Source organism: Pseudophryne corroboree, chromosome 3 (genome assembly GCF_028390025.1).
Source record: "Pseudophryne corroboree isolate aPseCor3 chromosome 3, aPseCor3.hap2, whole genome shotgun sequence".
Classification (NCBI taxonomy): domain Eukaryota; kingdom Metazoa; phylum Chordata; class Amphibia; order Anura; family Myobatrachidae; genus Pseudophryne; species Pseudophryne corroboree.
The window spans coordinates 237674510-237695663 of record NC_086446.1 but is presented as its reverse complement, the minus strand read 5'-3'; the positions used below and the strand labels follow the sequence as shown (position 1 = coordinate 237695663).

General features: G+C 47.0%; 1 protein-coding gene across 3 annotated transcripts in view; it reads right to left on the bottom strand.

Annotated features, from left to right (window-relative positions):
- The window catches only part of LOC135055188 (zinc finger protein 845-like), an 85535-nt gene extending 70337 nt beyond the window's left edge, over nucleotides 1-15198 (bottom strand). Inside the window, exons 1-4 of one of the 3 annotated variants that reach the window (XM_063958935.1) lie at nucleotides 14958-15198; nucleotides 12276-12656; nucleotides 10549-10657; nucleotides 4616-4780 (exon numbers count right to left, since the gene is read on the bottom strand). In XM_063958935.1, coding sequence (XP_063815005.1) covers nucleotides 4616-4780; nucleotides 10549-10657; nucleotides 12276-12647 — 646 coding nt within the window. In that variant the 5' untranslated portion in view covers nucleotides 12648-12656; nucleotides 14958-15198. Of the gene's footprint in view, nucleotides 1-4615; nucleotides 4781-10548; nucleotides 10658-12275; nucleotides 12657-14871 lie in introns of all 3 variants that reach the window. The other 2 variants (XM_063958936.1, XM_063958934.1) reach the window with 2 other exon arrangements.
- Nucleotides 15199-21154: the final 5956 nt, after the last annotated feature.

Here is a 21154-nt window from a genome sequence, read left to right as displayed (position 1 = left end):
AGACGGGCCCCCACCATATCGGAGTCTGCTTGTAAAGCCCCAGCGTCATGCTGAAGACTTGGCAGAAGCAGGGGAGGGCTTCTGCTCCTGGGAAGCGGCTGCATGGTGCAGTCTTTTTCCTCTTCCTCTGCCCCGGGGCAGAAAGGAGTGGCCTTTTGCTCGCTTGTACTTATGGGAACGAAAGGACTGAGTTTGAAAAGACGGTGTCTTTTTCTGCTGATGTGGAGTGACCTGGGGTAAAAAGGTGGATTTTCCAGCCGTTGCCGTGGCCACCAGGTCCGATAGACCAGCCCCAAATAACTCCTCCCCTTTATACGGCAATACTTCCATGTGCCGTTTGGAATCCGCATCCCCTGACCACTGTCGCGTCCATAACGCTCTTCTGGCAGAGATGGACATAGCACTTACTCTTGATGCCAGGGTGCAAATATCCCTCTGTGCATCACGCATATATAGTAATGCATCCTTTAAATGTTCTATAGTTAACAAAATATTGTCCCTATCCAGGGTATCAATATTCTCGGTCAGGGAATCCGACCATGCGACTCCAGCACTGCACATCCAGGCTGAGGCGATTGCTGGTCGCAGTATAACACCAGTATGTGTGTATATACTTTTTAGGATATTTTCCAGCCTTCTATCAGCTGGTTCTTTGAGGGTAGCCGTATCAGGAGACGGTAACGCTACTTGTTTTGATAAACGTGTGAGCGCCTTATCTACCCTAGGGGGTGCTTCCCAACGCGCCCTAACCTCTGGCGGGAAAGGATATAATGCTAATAATTTTTTAGAAATTAGCTGTTTTTTATCGGGGGAAACCCACGCTTTTTCACACACCTCATTTATTTCCTCTGACTCAGGAAAAAATATTGGTAGTTTTTTCTCACCCCACATAATACCCTTCTTTGTGGTACTTGTAGTGTCAGAAAGGTTCAATGCCTCTTTCATTGCCGTGATCATGTAACGTGTGGCCCTACTGGACATTACGTTTGTCTCGTCACCATCGACACTAGACTCAGTATCTGTGTCAGGGTCTGTGTCGACCCACTGAGGTAACGGGCGTTTTAGCGCCCCTGACGGTGTTTGAGACGTCTGGACAGGCACTAATTGATTTGCCGGCTGTCTCATGTCGTCAACAGTTTTTTGCAAATTGCTGACATTATCACTTAATTGTTTAAATACAATCATCCAGTCAGGTGTCGACTCCCTAGGGGGTGACATCACCAACACAGGCAACTGCTCCGCCTCCACATCATTTTCCTCCTCATACATGTCGACACACGCGTACCGACACACAGCACACACACCGGGAATGCTCTGATAGAGGACAGGACCCCACTTAGCCCTTTGGAGAGACAGAGGGAGAGTCTGCCAGCACACACCCAGCGCTATATATATATATAGGGATAACCTTATATAAGTGTTACTCCCTTATAGCTGCTGTTAATATATTTATTTGCTGCCAAACGTGCCCCCCCTTCTCTTTTTTACCCTGATTCTGAAGCAGGACTGCAGGGGAGAGTCAGGGAGCCGTCCTTCCAGCGGAGCTGTGAGGGAAAATGGCGCTTGTGTGCTGAGGAGATAGGCTCCGCCCCTTCACGACGTCCTTATCTCCCGCTTTTTTGTGTAAAATGGCAGGGGATTAAAATACATCCATATAGCCCAGGAGCTATATGTGATGTATTCTGTTTTGCCACCTAAGGTATTCTGTTATATTGCGTCTCAGGGCGCTCCCCCCCCAGCGCCCTGCACCCTCAGAGACCGGAGTGTGAAGTGTGCTGAGAGCAATGGCGCACAGCTGCGGTGCTGTGCGCTACCTTAGTCTGAAGACAGGATGTCTTCTGCCGCCGATTTCACCGGACCTCTTCGTCTCTTCTGGCTCTGTAAGGGGGACGGCGGCGCGGCTCCGGTGACCCATCCAGGCTGAACCTGTGATCGTCCCTCTGGAGCTAGTGTCCAGTAGCCTAAGAAACCCGATCCACTCTGCACTCAGGTGAGTCCGTTTCTTCTCCCCTTAGTCCCACGATGCAGTGAGCCTGTTGCCAGCAGGACTCACTGAAAATAAAAAAACCTAACTAAAAACTTTTATTCTAAGCAGCTCAGGAGAGCCACCTAGATTGCACCCTTCTCGGCCGGGCACAAAAATCTAACTGAGGCTTGGAGGAGGGTCATAGGGGGAGGAGCCAGTGCACACCACCTGATCCTTAAGCTTTTATTTTGTGCCCTGTCTCCTGCGGAGCCGCTGTTCCCCATGGTCCTTACGGAGTCCCAGCATCCACTAGGACGTCAGAGAAAGATAAAAAATACTGTACTAAAATAAAAACTGGGCTCTGATTGGCCCAGAGTAGAAGCAAAAGTATAAATAATATTTGCAATTAGTGCTAGCTTCTGCACCAACACCAGCACTACCCAAGGTTATCAAGTGTTTCACAAAGCTGATGAATGAGATTATTTCAATGCCACTTCTGAAGTAGCACTAGAGATTAATCTAAAATCAGACCGATCTCAGAGTACGCAGAACTCCGCATAGCCGGAAATATTGTCTACACATCCTCACAACACTTGTCCTAAACAAGAACGTCACACTGCCGACCAGTTATACCCATGCAGCTGCAAGTGGAGATGTGACCGAATTGTGTGCGACTCTGAATTGCTCATAGTTGCATATGCTCAGCAACGGAGCAAGAACAGTGCAGGACGTTGTAAGACCAGGTCACTGTGTGCAGCTCTGAATCAACCCAATTATTAGCAAGCTGGTTACCTTGCACCCAATAATGTTGTCCATGCAATGAGTTTTAGGTTAGTTGGCCCTCAAAAGGGTATTTAGACCAATAATCCTTGTTTTTGTCCAATTTCCTTGTCTTTCCATGTTTTATAAATTATAGCAGTATCTACAAAGGTTGAGTATGCTGGTTATAATTTATCATAGATTGGTATGCCACAGTTTGATGTAGACAAGGCACCAGACCCTGCAAAGCTGTAGTCTCGGTATGCGCTCTCTACGAAGAGGCTGTTAGCAGAAGAAAGGGCTAAGGGCCTAATTCTGAGTTGATCACAGCAGCAAATTTGTTAGCAGTTGGGCAAAACCATGTGCACTGCAGGTGTGGCAGATATAACATTTGCAGAGAGAGTTAGATTTGGGTGGGGTGTATTCAAACTGAAATCTAAATTGCAGGGTAAAAATAAAGCAGCCAGTATTTACACTGCACAGAAACAAAATAACCCACCCAAATCTAACTCTCTCTGCACATGTTATATCTGCCTCCCCTGCAGTGCGCATGGTTTTGCCCAATTGCTAACAAACTTGCTGCTGTGATCAACTCAGAATTACCCCCTAAGTGTGTGCATTGCACTGGGTGCTCTAATAACTTCCTTACTCTAGAGTGAAGACCTATGCTCCAAGTGTGTGCACCATACCTTAACAAGGGAAGTATCCCCAGTAAGACGTAGCATCCCATGAAGGAAGAAGTTGGTGGAGGATAGGATGAGCTCTCCGGGTGAGCAATAAGGATGCTCAATGTAACACATTCAAAATATAAGGAAACAAAATCGCCCAGCTAATCCAGTAAAAATTATGCAGACCCCAGATCATTATATCGGAAGACAATTAAAATGGATACTGCCGGGCAGTGAAGGGATGAACTAATAAATGTCATTTTCTGTATTTCCAGTTTGCCATTCTCTTGCTATTGCCACTCATTGTTATCTACAGTTTCATTTACTCAATCTTAGCCATCCACCCTTATTGATGATTAAACCATTTTACAGCTAACTCCACACTGGCTCCAGCTAATTTATTTACTTCTGCTAACGTATCTCCCTCCTTTCCTGTCAGACAACTGTACTCTACTTCAAAACTCTGACTGCACAGTCTCTTACGCCTTGGTTTCCCACATGGACCACTAAGCTCACCATCCCACCACTCCTTCTAGAATGTAGCTCCCATTGTCTTGTGCCTGTCCCCTATCCTCTTTGGGGGTAATTCCAAGTTGATCGCAGCAGGAATTTTGTTAGCAATTGGGCAAAACCATGTGCACTGCAGGGGAGGCAGATTTAACATGTGCAGAGAGAGATAGATTTGGGTGGGGTGTGTTCAATCTGCAATCTAATTTGCAGTGTAAAAATAAAGCAGCCAGTATTTACCCTGCACAGAAATAAAATAACCCATCCAAATCTAACTCTTTCTGCACATGATATATCTGCCTCCCCTGCAGTGCACATGGTTTTGCCCAACTGCTAACAAAATGCCTGCTGCGATCAACTTAGAATTACCCCCTTTGTACATCCTTCCATGTCTTATGCGGATTTCCTGTTTGCTATGCTATGGTTAAATTGCATCCATTCATTTTATTCTGCTGAACTAAAATAATCAGACTTTTCTTGTTTGTCTTCTGTTAAATTCTTCTGTTTGCCATGCAATTTGAACAAAACTGCATCCAATCAATTTTATTCGCCTGTAGTTTCCATGCAGTTTGTCTGCATGCCTTGTATTTGGTTATTACTTGTATCTATACACTTATTCTTCTCCAGTACTTTCCTTGTAGGTGATATCTGTATCACTATGTAGAGCGCTGCAACATCTATGGAGCCTTGTTAAACTTATAAGGTTTTCACTTACCCAAATGGACATTCACATGGATGCGAAGTTCTGTAGTGGAACCAAAGGTCTTTTCACACAGGTGACATTTGTATTTATCGGAATGCCTCCGCATATGGCGCCTCAATGCCGTGAGATTGCATGAAGTGAATGAGCACTCTGCACACCGGTACAGCATCTTCACTCCTGCAGAGTGGAACGAGTTAAGTATTCCAATACTAATAAAAATAAGAATTTACTCACCGGTAATTCTATTTCTCGTAGTCCGTAGTGGATGCTGGGAACTCCGTAAGGACCATGGGGAATAGCGGGCTCCGAAGGAGGCTGGGCACTCTAGAAAGATTTAGGATTACCTGGTGTGCACTGGCTCCTCCCACTATGACCCTCCTCCAAGCCTCAGTTAGGACACTGTGCCCGGACGAGCTGACATAAGAAGGAAGGATTTTGAATCCCGGGTAAGACTCATACCAGCCACACCAATCACACCGTACAACTTGTGATACTTTATCCAGTTTGACAGTATAAAAACAACTGAGCCTCTCAACAGATGGCTCAACAATAACCCTTTAGTTAGCAATAACTATTTACAAGTATTGCAGACAATCCGCACTTGGGATGGGCGCCCAGCATCCACTACGGACTACGAGAAATAGAATTACCGGTGAGTAAATTCTTATTTTCTCTGACGTCCTAGTGGATGCTGGGAACTCCGTAAGGACCATGGGGATTATACCAAAGCTCCCAAACGGGCGGGAGAGTGCGGATGACTCTGCAGCACCGAATGAGAGAACTCCAGGTCCTCCTCAGCCAGGGTATCAAATTTGTAGAATTTTACAAACGTGTTTGCCCCTGACCAAGTAGCTGCTCGGCAAAGTTGTAAAGCCGAGACCCCTCTCGGGCAGCCGCCCAAGATGAGCCCACCTTCCTTGTGGAGTGGGCATTTACAGATTTTGGCTGTGGCAGGCCTGCCACAGAATGTGCAAGCTGAATTGTACTACAAATCCAGCGAGCAATAGTCTGCTTAGAAGCAGGAGCACCCAGCTTGTTGGGTGCATACAGGATAAACAGCGAGTCAGATTTTCTGACTCCAGCCGTCCTGGAAACATATATTTTCAGGGCCCTGACAACGTCTAGCAACTTGGAGTCCTCCAAATCCCTAGTAGCCGCAGGCACCACAATAGGCTGGTTCAGGTGAAACGCTGACACCACCTTAGGGAGAAACTGGGGACGAGTCCTCAATTCTGCCCTATCCATATGGAAAATCAGATAAGGGCTTTTACATGATAAAGCCGCCAATTCTGACACTCGCCTGGCTGAAGCCAAGGCCAATAACATGACCACTTTCCACGTGAGATATTTTAGATCCACGGTTTTTAGTGGCTCAAACCAATGTGATTTTAAGAAACTCAACACCACGTTGAGATCCCAAGGTGCCACAGGAGGCACGAACGGGGGCTGAATATGCAGCACTCCTTTCACAAATGTCTGAACTTCAGGTACTGAAGCTAGTTCTTTTTGAAAGAAAATCGACAGAGCCGAGATCTGTACTTTAATGGAGCCTAGTTTTAGGCCCATATTCACTCCTGCTTGCAGGAAATGCAGAAATCGACCTAGTTGAAATTCCTCTGTTGGGGCCTTTTTGGCCTCGCACCATGCAACATATTTCCGCCATATGCGGTGATAATGATTTGCCGTAACATCTTTCCTGGCTTTAATAAGCGTAGGAATTACTTCTTCCGGAATACCCTTTTCCTTCAGGATCCGGCATTCAACCGCCATGCCGTCAAACGCAGCCGCGGTAAGTCTTGGAACAGACAGGGCCCCTGCTGTAGCAGGTCCTGTCTGAGCGGCAGAGGCCACGGGTCCTCTGAGATCATCTCTTGAAGTTCCGGGTACCACGCTCGTCTTGGCCAATCCGGAACCACGAGAATTGTGTTTACTCCTCGCTTTCTTATTATTCTCAATACCTTTGGTATGAGAGGCAGAGGAGGGAACACATAAACCGACTGGTACACCCACGGTGTCACTAGAGCGTCCACAGCTATCGCCTGAGGGTCCCTTGACCTGGCGCAATATCTTTTTAACTTTTTGTTGAGGCGGGACGCCATCATGTCCACCTGTGGTTTTTCCCAACGGTTTACCAGCATCTGGAAAACTTCTGGATGAAGTCCCCACTCTCCCGGGTGGAGGTCGTGTCTGCTGAGGAAGTCTGCTTCCCAGTTGTCCACTCCCGGAATGAACACTGCTGACAGTGCTAGTACATGATTCTCCGCCCATCGGAGAATTCTTGTGGCTTCTGCCATCGCCATCCTGCTTCTTGTGCCTCACTGTCGAATTACATGGGCGACTGCCGTGATGTTGTCTGACTGGATCAGCACCGGCTGGTGTAGGAGCAGGGATTTTGCTTGACTTAGGGCATTGTAAATGGCCCTTAGTTCCAGAATATTTATGTGAAGGGAAGTCTCCTGACTCGACCATAGTCCTTGGAAGTTTCTTCCCCGTGTGACTGCCCCCCAGCCTCGAAGGCTGGCATCCGTGGTCACCAGGACCCATTCCTGTATGCCGAACCTGCGGCCCTCTAGAAGATGGGCACTCTGCAGCCACCACAGTAGAGACACCCTGGTTCTTGGAGACAGGGTTATTAAGCGATGCATCTGAAGATGCGATCCGGACCATTTGTCCAATAGGTCCCACTGAAAGATTCTGGCATGGAACCTGCCGAAGGGAATTGCTTCGTAAGAAGCTACCATCTTTCCCAGGACCCGCGTGCAGTGATGCACCGATACCTGTTTTGGTTTCAGGAGGTCTCTGACTAGAGATGACAACTCCCTGGCTTTCTCCTCCGGGAGAAACACTTTTTTCTGGACTGTATCCAGAATCATACCCAGGAACAGTAGCCGTGTCGTCGGAACCAGCTGTGACTTTGGGATATTCAGAATCCAGCCGTGCTGGTGCAGCACTTCCTGAGATAGTGCTACTCCCACCAACAACTGTTCCTTGGACCTCGCCTTTATTAGGAGATCGTCCAAGTACGGGATAATTAAAACTCCCTTTTTTCGAAGGAGTATCATCATTTCCGCCATAACCTTGGTAAATACCCTCGGTGCCGTGGACAGTCCAAACGGCAGCGTCTGGAATTGGTAATGGCAATCCTGTACCACAAATCTGAGGTACTCCTGGTGAGGATGGTAAATGGGGACATGCAAGTAATCATCCTTGATGTCCAGGGATACCATGTAATCCCCCTCGTCCAGGCTTGCAATAACCGCCCTGAGCGATTCCATCTTGAACTTGAATTTTTTTATGTATGTGTTCAAGGATTTCAAATTTAAAATGGGTCTCACCGAACCGTCCGGTTTCGGCACCACAAATAGTGTGGAATAGTAACCCCGGCCTTGTTGAAGTAGGGGTACCTTGATTATCACCTGCTGGGAATACAGCTTGTGAATTGCCGCTAGCACCGCCCCCCTGTCTGAGGGAGCAATCGGCAAGGCAGATTTTAGGAACCGGTGGGGTGGAGACGCCTCGAATTCCAGTTTGTACCCCTGAGATACTATTTGAAGGATCCAGGGATCCACCTGTGAGCGAGCCCACTGATCGCTGAAATTCTTGAGGCGGCCCCCCACCGTACCTGGCTCCGCCTGTGGAGCCCCACCGTCATGCGGCGGACTTGGAAGAAGAAGCGGGGGAGGACTTTTGCTCCTGGGAACCTGCTGTTTGTTGCAGCCTTTTTCCCCTACCTCTGCCTCTGGACAGAAAAGACCCGCCTTTTCCACGCTTGTTTTTCTGGGTCCGAAAGGACTGAACCTGATAAAACGGCGCCTTCTTAGGCTGTGAGGGGACATGGGGTAAAAATGCTGACTTCCCAGACGTTGCTGTGGAAACTAGGTCCGAGAGACCATCCCCAAATAATTCCTCACCCTTATAAGGCAAAACTTCCATGTGCCTTTTAGAATCTGCATCTCCTGTCCACTGGCGAGTCCATAAGCCTCTCCTAGCAGAAATGGACAATGCACTTACTTTAGATGCCAGCCGGCAGATTTCCCTCTGTGCATCTCTCATATATAAGACTGAGTCTTTGATATGGTCTATGGTTAGCAGGATCGTGTCTCTGTCTAGTGTGTCAATATTTTCTGACAGTTTATCTGACCACGCAGCGGCAGCACTGCACACCCATGCTGACGCAATAGCGGGCCTAAGTATAATGCCTGAGTGTGTGTATACGGACTTCAGGATCGCCTCCTGCTTTCTATCAGCAGGTTCCTTGAGGGCGGCCGTATCCGGAGACGGTAGTGCCACCTTTTTAGACAAACGTGTGAGCGCTTTATCCACCCTAGGAGGTGTTTCCCAACGTGACCTATCCTCTGGCGGGAAAGGGAACACCATTAGTACCTTCTTAGGAATTACCAATTTTTTATCAGGGAAAGCCCACGCTTCTTCACACACTTCATTTAATTCATCTGATGGGGGAAAAACTACGGGTAGTTTTTTCTCCCCAAACAAAATACCCTTTTTAGTGGTACCTGTATTTATATCAGAAATGTGTAACACCTCTTTCATTGCCTCAATCATGCAGTGAATGGCCTTAGTGGGCATCAGGTTAGACTCATCGTCGTCGACACTGGTGTCAGTATCAGTGTCGACATCTGGGTCTGCGGTCTGAGGTAGCGGGCGTTTTAGAGCCCCTGATGACCTGTGAGACGCCTGGACAGGCACGAGCTGAGAAGTCGGCTGTCCCACATTTGGCATATCGTCAAATTTCTTATGTAAGGAATCTATACGTGCACTCATTTCTTTCCATAAGCTCATCCACTCAGGTGTCTGCCCCGCAGGGGGTGACATCCCTTCTAAAGGCATCTGCTCCGTCTCCACATCATTATCCTCATCAAACATGTCGACACAGCCGTACCGACACACCGCACACACACAGGGAATGCTCCAACAGAGGACAGGACCCACAAAAGCCCTTTGGGGGGACAGAGTGAGAGTATGCCAGCACACACCAGAGCGCTATATAATGCAGGGACTAACTGAGTTATGTCCCCTATAGCTGCTTTTTCTATATAAATGTATACTGCGCCTAAATTTAGTGCCCCCCCTCTCTTTTTTATTCTTTTCTGTAGTGTAGACTGCAGGGGAGAGCCAGGGAGCTTCCTTCCAGCGGAGCTGTGAGGGAAAAATGGCGCCAGTGTGCTGAAGGAGATAGCTCCGCCCCTTTTCCGGGGACTATTCTCCCGCTTTTTCCTATATTCTGGCAGGGGTATTTTCCACATATATAGCCTCTGGGGCTATATATTGTGGTATTTTTGCCAGCCAAGGTGTTATTATTGCTTCTCAGGGCGCCCCCCCCCCAGCGCCCTGCACCCTCAGTGACCGGAGTGTGAAGTGTGTGTGAGGAGCAATGGCGCACAGCTGCAGTGCTGTGCGCTACCTTGGTGAAGACTGATGTCTTCTGCCGCCGATTTTCCGGACCTCTTCTTGCTTCTGGCTCTGTAAGGGGGACGGCGGCGCGGCTCCGGGACCGAACACCAAGGCTGGGCCTGCGGTCGATCCCTCTGGAGCTAATGGTGTCCAGTAGCCTAAGAAGCCCAAGCTGGCTGCAAGCAGGCAGGTTCGCTTCTTCTCCCCTTAGTCCCTCGCTGCAGTGAGCCTGTTGCCAGCAGGTCTCACTGAAAATAAAAAACCTAATTTCTATACTTTCTAAAGGCTCAGGAGAGCCCCTAGTGTGCATCCAACCTCGGCCGGGCACAAAATCTAACTGAGGCTTGGAGGAGGGTCATAGTGGGAGGAGCCAGTGCACACCAGGTAGTCATAAATCTTTCTAGAGTGCCCAGCCTCCTTCGGAGCCCGCTATTCCCCATGGTCCTTACGGAGTTCCCAGCATCCACTAGGACGTCAGAGAAAGAATATTAAAATGCTATAATACTTCTCAGAACTATATAATACAATCATACCAGTCTCTTCTGTGGTTTCAGATGGTGGAGTACTTAAGTGTTCTGGCTCTGACGTTACTTCAGGCACTGCTGTTAATACCGACTGGCCTTCATATTCCTGGATTGTACTCTGCAAGGGAAAGCAAAATGTACAATCTGTGGAGCACGGGTTTAAAAGGTGGCTTGACATATATGAAATCTACTTATAATACTCATTTGGATCTTGTGGTACAGGTTGAGTATCCCTTATCCAAAATGCTTGGGACCAGCAGTATTTTGGATATGGGATTTTTCCGTATTTTGGAATAATTGCATACCATAATGAGATATCATGGTGATGGGACCTAAATCTAAGCACAGAATGCATTTATGTTACATATACACCTTATACACACAGCCTGAAGGTAATTTTAGCCAATATTTTTATAACTTTGTGCATTAAACAAAGTGTGTGTACATTCACACAATTCATTTATGTTTCATATAGATCTTATACACACAGCCTGAAGGTCATTTAATACAATATTTTTAATAACTTTGTGTATTAAACAAAGTTTGTGTACATTGAGCCATCAAAAAACAAAGGTTTCACTATCTCACTCCCACTCAAAAAAGTCCGTATTTTGGAATATTCCGTATTTCGGAATATTTGGATATGGGATACTCAACCTGTATTATATAAATATAATTGTTAGATAAACTACACCACTAATTTATTATAGGTTGTTTTGAAAACATGTTCTCTTTTGTGTGGTCTCAAAATTGTCATGTGATAAGCATACAGCAAGATGTGAGGAGTAACTAATCGCAAGGGACTTAGTGAATACATAAGATGTGTAACTTCTCCTTAGCATTTGTGTGTGTATGCTGAGGGCTATTCCTGACAACTTCACCTTCTCTAAGGCTGGGGCAGTAGGATAATATTGTACATCAGTTCACAATACAAAAAATTCTGCCATGTGATCAAATTGTGTAACACACACATAAAATCAAAAAGCCAATGAAGCAGACGGGAAACCCCAGAATCCCCTTCCCTCCTGTCAGTACTTAGTCCAGTCTGGTCCATGCACAAAATGGAATTTGTGACTAGCATCCTTTACAATTCAGGACCTTAATGCAGCAGGCTGTGGAAATCATGCCACTCAATTCACTGGATAACGTCACTCGTCTCAGGCAGATCATATAGAAACTCCCAAGGGACAGACATGACATCTACCTGCAGAACCCTCACCCAGAAGTGCTCCACTTTGTGTGTCAACCAAAATACAATCATGTCAACATTTGGTAGACCACATGGTGTACCAGCTGTTGAAAGATCTCCAGGTGAAGGCACCGTTGCCTACGGTGAATGGTTTGTCTAGATAGGTAGTTTACTTCCCAGCTTTACATTCCAGGGATGAAAACCGCTGCAATAACTGAAATGTTTTGCTCCACTCAATCCATTATCCTGCTGGTCTCTCCCATATCTAGGAGCCTCTTGGCACCCCCTTGATGCTTTATGTAAGCCACGTCCATGTCTTTGTCGGGCTGGATTTTGATGGACCTCCCTTCCGCACAAGAACTGGCGCTTGCTGACCAGAAAGTTGAAATCCGCTCAGAGCTCCAATTATTGGGAACAAAGATCTTGTAACCAAGACTGAAGAATGACAAACTCCAAGACTTAAAGGCTAGCGACCTTCAAACCAGAAGAATATCACTATATTATATACACACATGCATTTTTCTTTATTTAACAGCCCTACACCTACCTGGTTGACTTCACCCTGAACGGGCTGATACTCAGAAGAACTCACACACTGGACACTCACTTCCTGGTGTGCCTGCTCAATGTGAGGATGCAAAGTTTCTTCCAAATCCTGTAATTCAAACACTTGTGTCTGCAAGGTCTGGCTATCGTCCTCATCTCGCTGTATTCCTGTGACCTGTATGCTTACAATAGAGCCATCCTCACCCTGCACAGGTACTACATGGAATTCAGATACATTAGTGAATGCCTCATTGCCATCTAGCATCTTGTAGACCCGGAAAGCCAATTCCGCCTCATCATGTGTTGGCTGTGTTTGCCAAATAACTTCCTCTTCCTGTTTCTTCAAAAGAATGTCTTGCCCATGCACCTCCATAATGTCACCCTAATGATAAAAGGATGGTTAGACTTCACTGTAATCATACTGTAAAATAGCATGTTATAAAGCCAGTCAACTATTTCTGGTATTTATATTAAACCCTATATATTGCTGAACTAACAATCAGTCCAGCATACTGATTGCTTAGGAGTGTGTTGCATGTATGTTTTGTATAAGCGCGGAGTGAGTGCTTGAGTATCTGGCTAGGAAACTCCTAGGTAACAGAATGTTATGTTAGACTGACATGCTGCGATAACCATTTTCCCCTGTAAGTTGTTTGCTACAGATAAGCCCCCACAAATAAATGTGGCTTTTGCTGACTTGCAAAGCTGCATTGGAAAGTCAACATTACACTTTCGTGCCTTTATTATATATATATATATATATATATATATATATATATATATATATATATATATATATATATACATACACACACACACACACACACACACCCCATCAATCGTGAATAAATATTATAGACAGTACACAAAACCACCCACATCTGAATAAACCATCAGAACTTAATTTTGTCTCGGTTTGTGAAAAACTTAGAAATCTGAGTCAACAAATGAAAAATGTATGTTGGATGTCCACAAGTAATTTAACTTTCTCTTTAAAGGTAATTGAACAGAGCCAAGAACATCACTTCACAGCCAATGAAAGCAGGAAATATTGGCATCGTTTGGGTCCAGCAGAGGATGTATGGCCTGCACCCATCTCTATATATGCTGTCAATTATTCTTGCTGGAAAAATAAGTGTCATGGACATTTATTATACTAATGTAAAGCAAAAAGCTGATCTAACCCAGGCAAGCTAGTACACTTCAGTAGCCACATGTGCAACAAGCTAACTTTCAAAAGGCCGTTCTTTACCCATAATGTCAGTAAGAATTGTAAAAAATACATTTATTACAATAACCACCGATCTGTAATAATATATCAGCAGGTATTTTAAACCAGCTATAACAAATAAATCTGGCAATAAAGCAGGAAGGAGATGTGAACGGCAGGTAACGGCTCAAAAGGCTGCTTGTTGCCCATCATGGATCTAGCTCAAACGTTACCATGATATACAATAACTTTATCCTTTTGCAACAGATTTCAGAAATGTCCACTAGTATCTTCAGTGTAAGAGTTACTGCATCCTGTGTGGTAATAGTGACCAGAACATAAACCACACAAAACACCTGAACAAGACACTACTCTAATTAGCTGATAAAAAACAACAACATGACTGGAGACATCTTATGTAAATAGACGTGTCCTGACGTCTTCTCTGATCTGTTGCTGTGTCAAGGAGCAGCACTGGATCATCTGTGTGAACATTGACTTCAATATGGCCATTGTTTTCAGGCATCCGGGTCCAGTGAAGGTGTCCAAAGACTCAGCCACTAGCCACCACCATATCCAGAAAATGAGCATGACACGCCCCCATTTTCTTGAATGCTGGCGATCACCTCCATTTCACCAAATGGCTGCCGTCTGTCAATTAGGCTGTAGCTTAGGGAGCACTGCAAGCGATCTCACAGAAAGTCCTGCAAACGCACAGATCTCAAAACATCGGAGAGGTTTGCTTACATCTCTGAATCTGGTCCTATATACCCTTTTATCTACAACAGAAAGAATAAGCAACAATCGCCTATACACAACACCACACAATGATTACCTCCATCATTTACTAGCCTTACCCAGAAGCCTGATAGACCCATGTCTGCCAGCACAAAAAAATTGTACTGTCCACAAATCAACAACTTCCAGAATCAGCACTGGATTACAATAGATAAGACTAATATTAACCAAAATGAATAAACACGTGGCGCTACTACAGCACACTGTCTCAACAGTACGTCACTCAGACAACATCTTATTACACTATGCATCACCTGTCTCTATATTACCACAATGAAATCCATGCATACAGGGGGCCTGTCCCATGGATCGCTACACTGGCATCTGTTTGTCCCATAGGTCAGTGTATGTCCATAGCTACCTATACATGAGTGTATTCTATAGATCACTACTTAGATGTGTGTCCCATAGTTCCCTACACAGGAGTGTCCCATGGAGCACTGCATTTATGTGATCACGTGCCCTTATACATCCATATACCCCCCTTATACCTGCCCCAAACAGAGGCTTACTCAGAAGTGCCCCATAGGTCCCTATGTTCTTGTGTTCCTCTGAGCCCACTAGATCATTATAAAAGAGTGTCCCTGACCCTCACATATCTCCACATACATGTGTCCCCTTGCTGCCAGGTGTGCCTGGCCTGGGCTCCTGTGCCCTGAGAGGGATCACACTCACAGGTAGCACAGCGGCGACAGCAAAAGCAGAGGCTCTCCTCCAGCAGCCGGAACTAAACTCTACTTCCTGTCAATGGACCGCTGACGTCCCCGGCAACCCAGATCACGTGGTGGAGGCGCAGATGGTGACGCCAACCGCAAGGGGATGTAGGAGGCAAACCAAAGTGACTCGTCACAGGTCACGCTGCTTCAAGCAAGTTAGGAAGTGCTAACCCTGCTCAGCCCCCCCTCACCCGTTGGGCTACGAACGATTTTTTTCATGGCTGAGAAATTAGTTACGCCACGCCCCCATATAGCACAGGCTCCGCCCATCGCAGTCAACTTTACAAAAAACAACAACAAAAACAAGTTCCCGCCCTTTGATGTAGGGATATCAAAAGAAACCTCGGTTAGAAAACATTGCATACCTATCAACATGACCCTTTCAGTGAGGAACAAATTGACGTAACAAATTGCTCTGTTCTTGGACTTTTCTCTTAATTTATGACATACATTACGTGCCCGCTCTCCTAGACTGCACTAATTGGGGTTCCCGGTCACTATATGAAGAAAACGAACTCTCTCCCCCCCCCCCCCCCCCCCCCCCCAAAAAAACCCTCATGTCAACCTTTTGACCCATCCACCTTGCCCATGTCGACCTAATACTTGTGTCAACCAAATTTAGGTGTCGACCTAGACACTGTCGACCTAAGTGTAGTCGACCCTAGGAACCACACCCTATCTCCCCATAACGACGCTATCCCATACCTCCCAACATTGAAGTACAGGAAGGAGGGACATCTTGGCGCGCGCCCGAAACAGGGGCGTGACTTTGCAGGAGGGTCCGTGATCGCGAGCCACGCCCCCATTTCTCTGACGTCCTAGTGGATGCTGGGAACTCCGTAAGGACCATGGGGAATAGACGGGCTCCGCAGGAGACTGGGCACTCTAAAAGAAAGATTAGGTACTATCTGGTGTGCACTGGCTCCTCCCTCTATGCCCTTCCTCCAGACCTCAGTTAGATTTCTGTGCCCGGCCGAGCTGGATGCACACTAGGGGCTCTCCTGAGCTCCTAGAAAGAAAGTATATGTTAGGTTTTTTATTTTACAGTGAGACCTGCTGGCAACAGGCTCACTGCAACGAGGGACTAAGGGGAGAAGAAGCGAACCTACCTGCTTGCAGCTAGCTTGGGCTTCTTAGGCTACTGGACACCATTAGCTCCAGAGGGATCGACCGCAGGACCCGTCCTTGGTGTTCGTTCCCGGAGCCGCGCCGCCGTCCCCCTTACAGAGCCAGAAGCATGAAGATGGTCCGGAAAATCGGCGCAGAAGACTTCAGTCTTCACCAAGGTAGCGCACAGCACTGCAGCTGTGCGCCATTGCTCCTCATACACACTCCGGTCACTGAGGGTGCAGGGCGCTGGGGGGGGGCGCCCTGAGCAGCAATAAAAACACCTTGGCTGGCAAAATAATTACAATATATAGCCCCAGAGGCTATATATGTGATAATTACCCCTGCCAGAATCCATAAAAAAGCGGGAGAAAAGTCCGCGAAAAAGGGGCGGAGCTATCTCCCTCGACACACTGGCGCCATTTTCTCTTCACAGTGTAGCTGGAAGACAGCTCCCCAGGCTCTCCCTGTAGTTTTCAGGTTCAAAGGGTTAAGAAGAGAGGGGGGGCACTAAATTTAGGCGCAATATTGTTTATACAAGCAGCTATTGGGGAAAATTCACTCAGTGATAGTGTTTATCCCTACATTATATAGCGCTCTGGTGTGTGCTGGCATACTCTCTCTCTGTCTCCCCAAAGGGCTGTGTGGGGTCCTGTCCTCAGTCAGAGCATTCCCTGTGTGTGTGCGGTGTGTCGGTACGGCTGTGTCGACATGTTTGATGAGGAGGCTTATGTGGAGACGGAGCAGATGCCGATAAATGGGATGTCGCCCCCTGTGGGGCCGACACCAGAGTGGATGGATAGGTGGAAGGTATTAACCGACAGTGTCAACTCCTTACATAATTGCTGGATGACGTAACAGCTATGGGACAGCCGGCTTCTCAGCCCGCGCCTGCCCAGGCGTCTCAAAGGCCATCAGGGGCTCAAAAACGCCCGCTCCCTCAGATGGCAGACACAGATGTCGACACGGAGTCTGACTCCAGTGTCGACGAGGTTGAGACATATACACAATCCACTAGGAACATCCGTTACATGATCCCGGCAATAAAAAAATGTGTTACACATTTCTGACATTAATCCAAGTACCACTAAAAAAGGGTTTTATGTTTGGGGAGAAAAAGCAGGCAGTGTTTTGTTCCCCCATCAAATGAGTGAATGAAGTGTGAAAAAGCGTGGGTTCCCCCGATAAGAAACTGGTAATTTCTAAAAAGTTACTGATGGCGTACCTTTTCCCGCCAGAGGATAAGTTACGCTGGGAGATATCCCCTAGGGTGGATAAGGCGCTCACACGTTTGTCAAAAAAGGTGGCACTGCCGTCTTAGGATACGGCCACTTTGAAGGTACCTGCTGATAAAAAGCAGGAGGCTATCCTGAAGTCTGTATTTACACACTCAGGTACTAGACTGAGACCTGCAGATAGTGCTGCTGCAGCGTGGTCTGTAACCCTGTCAAACAGGGATACTATTTTGCGAACATAAGACGTCGTCTTATATATGAGGGATGCACAGAGGGATATTTTGCCGGCTGGCATCCAGTATTAATGCAATGTCCATTCTGTCAGGAGGTTATTAGAGACCCGACACTGGACAGGTGATGCTGACTTTAAAAGGCACATAGAGCCTTATAAGGGTGAGGAATTGTTTGGGGATGGTCTCTGGGACCTCGTATCCACAGCAACAGCTGGGAAGAAATTTTTTTTACCTCAGGTTTCCTCACAGCCTAAGAAAGCACTTTATTATCAGGTACAGTCCTTTCGGCTTCAGAAAAGCAAGCGGGTCAAAGGCGCTTCCTTTCTGCACAGACGAGGGAAGAGGGAAAAAGCTGCACCAGTCAGCCAGTTCCCAGAATCAAAATTCTTCCCCCGCTTCCTCTGAGTCCACCGCATGACGCGGGGGCTCCACAGGCGTAGCCAGGTACGGTGGGGGGCCGCCTCAAAAATTTCAGCGGTCAGTGGGCTCGCTCACAGGTGGATCCCTGGATCCTTCAAGTAGTATCTCAGGGGTACAGGCTGGAATTCGAGGCGTCTCCCCCCCGCCGTTTCCTCAAATCTGCCTTGCCGACAACTCCCTCAGGCAGGGAGGCTGTGCTAGAGGCAATTCACAAGCTGTATTCCCAGCAGGTGATAGTCAAGGTGCCCCTACTTCAACAAGGACGGGGTTACTATTCCACACTGTTTGTGGTACCGAAACCGGACGGTTCGGTGAGACCCATTTTAAATTTGAAGTCCTTGAACACATACATAAAAAAATTCAAGTTCAAGATGGAATCGCTCAGGGCGGTTATTGCAAGCCTGGAGGAGGGGGATTACATGGTATCCCTGGACATCAAGGATGCTTACCTACATGTCCCCATTTACCATCCTCACCAGGAGTACCTCAGATTTGTGGTGCAGGATTGCCATTACCAATTCCAAATTGGCAGAAATGATGATACTCCTTCGAAAAAAGGGAGTTTTTAATTATCCCGTACTTGGACGATCTCCTTATAAAGGCGAGGTCCATGGAGCAGTTGTTGGTCGGAGTAGCACTATCTCGGGAAGTGCTACAACAGCACGGATGGATTCTATACATTCCAAAGTCACAGCTGGTTCCTACCACATGCCTGCTGTTCCTGGGGATGGTTCTGGACACAGAACAGAAAAAAGTGTTTCTCCCGCAGGAGAAAGCCAAGGAGCTGTCATCTCTAGTCAGAGACCTCCTGAAACCAAAACAGGTATCGGTGCATCACTGCACACGAGTCCTGGGAAAAATGGTAGCTTCTTACGAAGCAAAATTCCTTTCGGCAGGTTCCATGCAAGAACCTTTCAGTGGGACCCCTTGGACAAGTGGTCGGAATCGCATCTTCAGATGCATCGGCTGATAACCCTGTCTCCAAGGGCCAGGGTATCTCTACTGTGGTGGCTGCAGAGTGCTCATCTTCAAGAGGGCCGCAGATTCGGCATACAGGACTGGGTCCTGGTAACCACGGATGCCAGCCTTCGAGGCTGGGGGGCAGTCACACAGGAAAAAAATTTCCAAGGACTTTGGTCAAGTCAGGAGTCGTCCCTACACATAAATATTCTGGAACTGAGGGCCATTTACAATGCCCTAAGTCTGGCAAGGCCTCTGCTTCAAAACCAGCCGGTACTGATCCAATCAGACAACATCACGGCAGTCGCCCATGTAAACCGACAGGGCGGCACAAGAAGCAGGATGGCGATGGCAGAAGCCACAAGGATTCTCCGATGGGCGGAAAATCACGTCTTAGCACTGTCAGCAGTGTTCATTCCGGGAGTGGACAACTGGGAAGCAGACTTCCTCAGCAGACACGACCGACACCCGGGAGAGTGGGGGACTTCATCCAGAAGTCTTCCAACTGTTGGTGAACCGTTGGGAAAGGCCACAGGTGGACATGATGGCGTCCCGCCTAAACAAAAAACTAGATATTGCGCCAGGTCAAAGGACCCTCAGGCAATAGCTGTGGACGCTCTAGTGACACCGTGGGTGTACCAGTCGGTTTATGTAATCCCTCCTCTGCCTCTCATACCAAAGGTACTGAGAATAATAAGAAAACGAGGAGTAAGAACGATACTCGTGGTTCCGGATGGGCCAAGAAGAGCTTGGTACCCAGAACTTCAAGAAATAATATCAGAGGACCCATGGCCTCTACCGCTCAGACAGGATCTGCTACAGCAGGGGCCCTGTCTGTTCCAAGACTTACCGCGGCTGCGTTGGACGGCATGGCGGTTGAATTCCGGATCCTAAAGCAAAAGGGCATTCCGGAGGAAGTCATTCCTACGCTGATAAAAGCCAGGAAAGGAGTAACCGCAAACCATTATCACCGTATTTGGCGAAAATATGTTGCGTGGTGTGAGGCCAGGAAGGCCCCAACAGAGGAATTTCAGCTGGGTCGTTTTCTGCACTTCCTACAGTCAGGAGTGACTATGGGCCTAAATTTGGGTTCCATTAAGGTCCAGATTTCGGCTCTGTCGATTTTCTTCCAGAAAGAACTGGCTTCACTGCCTGGAGTTCAGACATTTGTAAAGGGAGTGCTACATATTCAGCCCCTTTTTTGTGCCTTCTGTGGCACCTTGGGATCTCAACGTGGTGTTGAGTTTCTTAAAATCACATTGGTTTGAGCCACTTAAAACTGTGGATTTGAAATATCTCACGTGGAAAGTGGTCATGTTATTGGCCTTGGCTTCGGCCAGGCGTGTGTCAGAATTGGCGGCTTTGTCATGTAAAAGCCCTTATCTGATTTTCCATATGGATAGGGCAGAATTGAGGACTCGTCCCCAGTTTCTCCCTAAGGTGGTATCAGCTTTTCACTTGAACCAACCTATTGTAGTGCCTGCGGCTACTAGGGACTTGGAAGATTCCAAGTTACTGGACGTAGTCAGGGCCTTAAAAATTTATATTTCCAGGACGGCTGGAGTCAGGAAAACTGACTCGTTTTTTATCCTGTAGGCACCCAACAAAATAGAAAACCAGCAATTTGAAACTCTGTCATATACCACAAGCGCTAAGATCAATTATCACCATAACGTCCCTTTAAGACTGAGTGATGAATCCTTTCCTCTCAGACGTCTCTCCCATTCAGGTAGACAACACAGGATTCCCAAATGTCGATGTCATAAAAAAGAAGAAGTAGACAACCAATGTGTAGTACGTAATATCACAACCTATTATTGTACATATGCTGTCTTTAGATGGATGAAGTTAATTCAGAGCGTACCCCACTCACACTAAAAGTGGAAGTATGAAACGTATCAAGGTTTCTTTTATGACGGTGCCCTTTATTCATTCATATCGCAGCCAATGTATTGAAGATAGGGTCACACTTAAAACTCTAGGTTAATTATGATGATTCTCTGTGGCAGACAAGTGATGCGTACCCCAACACTCACGCTCTATAGGTGGGCTGTAAGCATGTAAAGGTATCTTTCTCTCCTTTAGGGATAGTCCAAAGAAAATGCGTACCAAAACTCACAGTATGGGGAGCTGTATGACTCCTATCAAGGTATCTTTCAATTTTCGTGTGTAGATAACCACTGGAAACTTCTAGTGTAGTC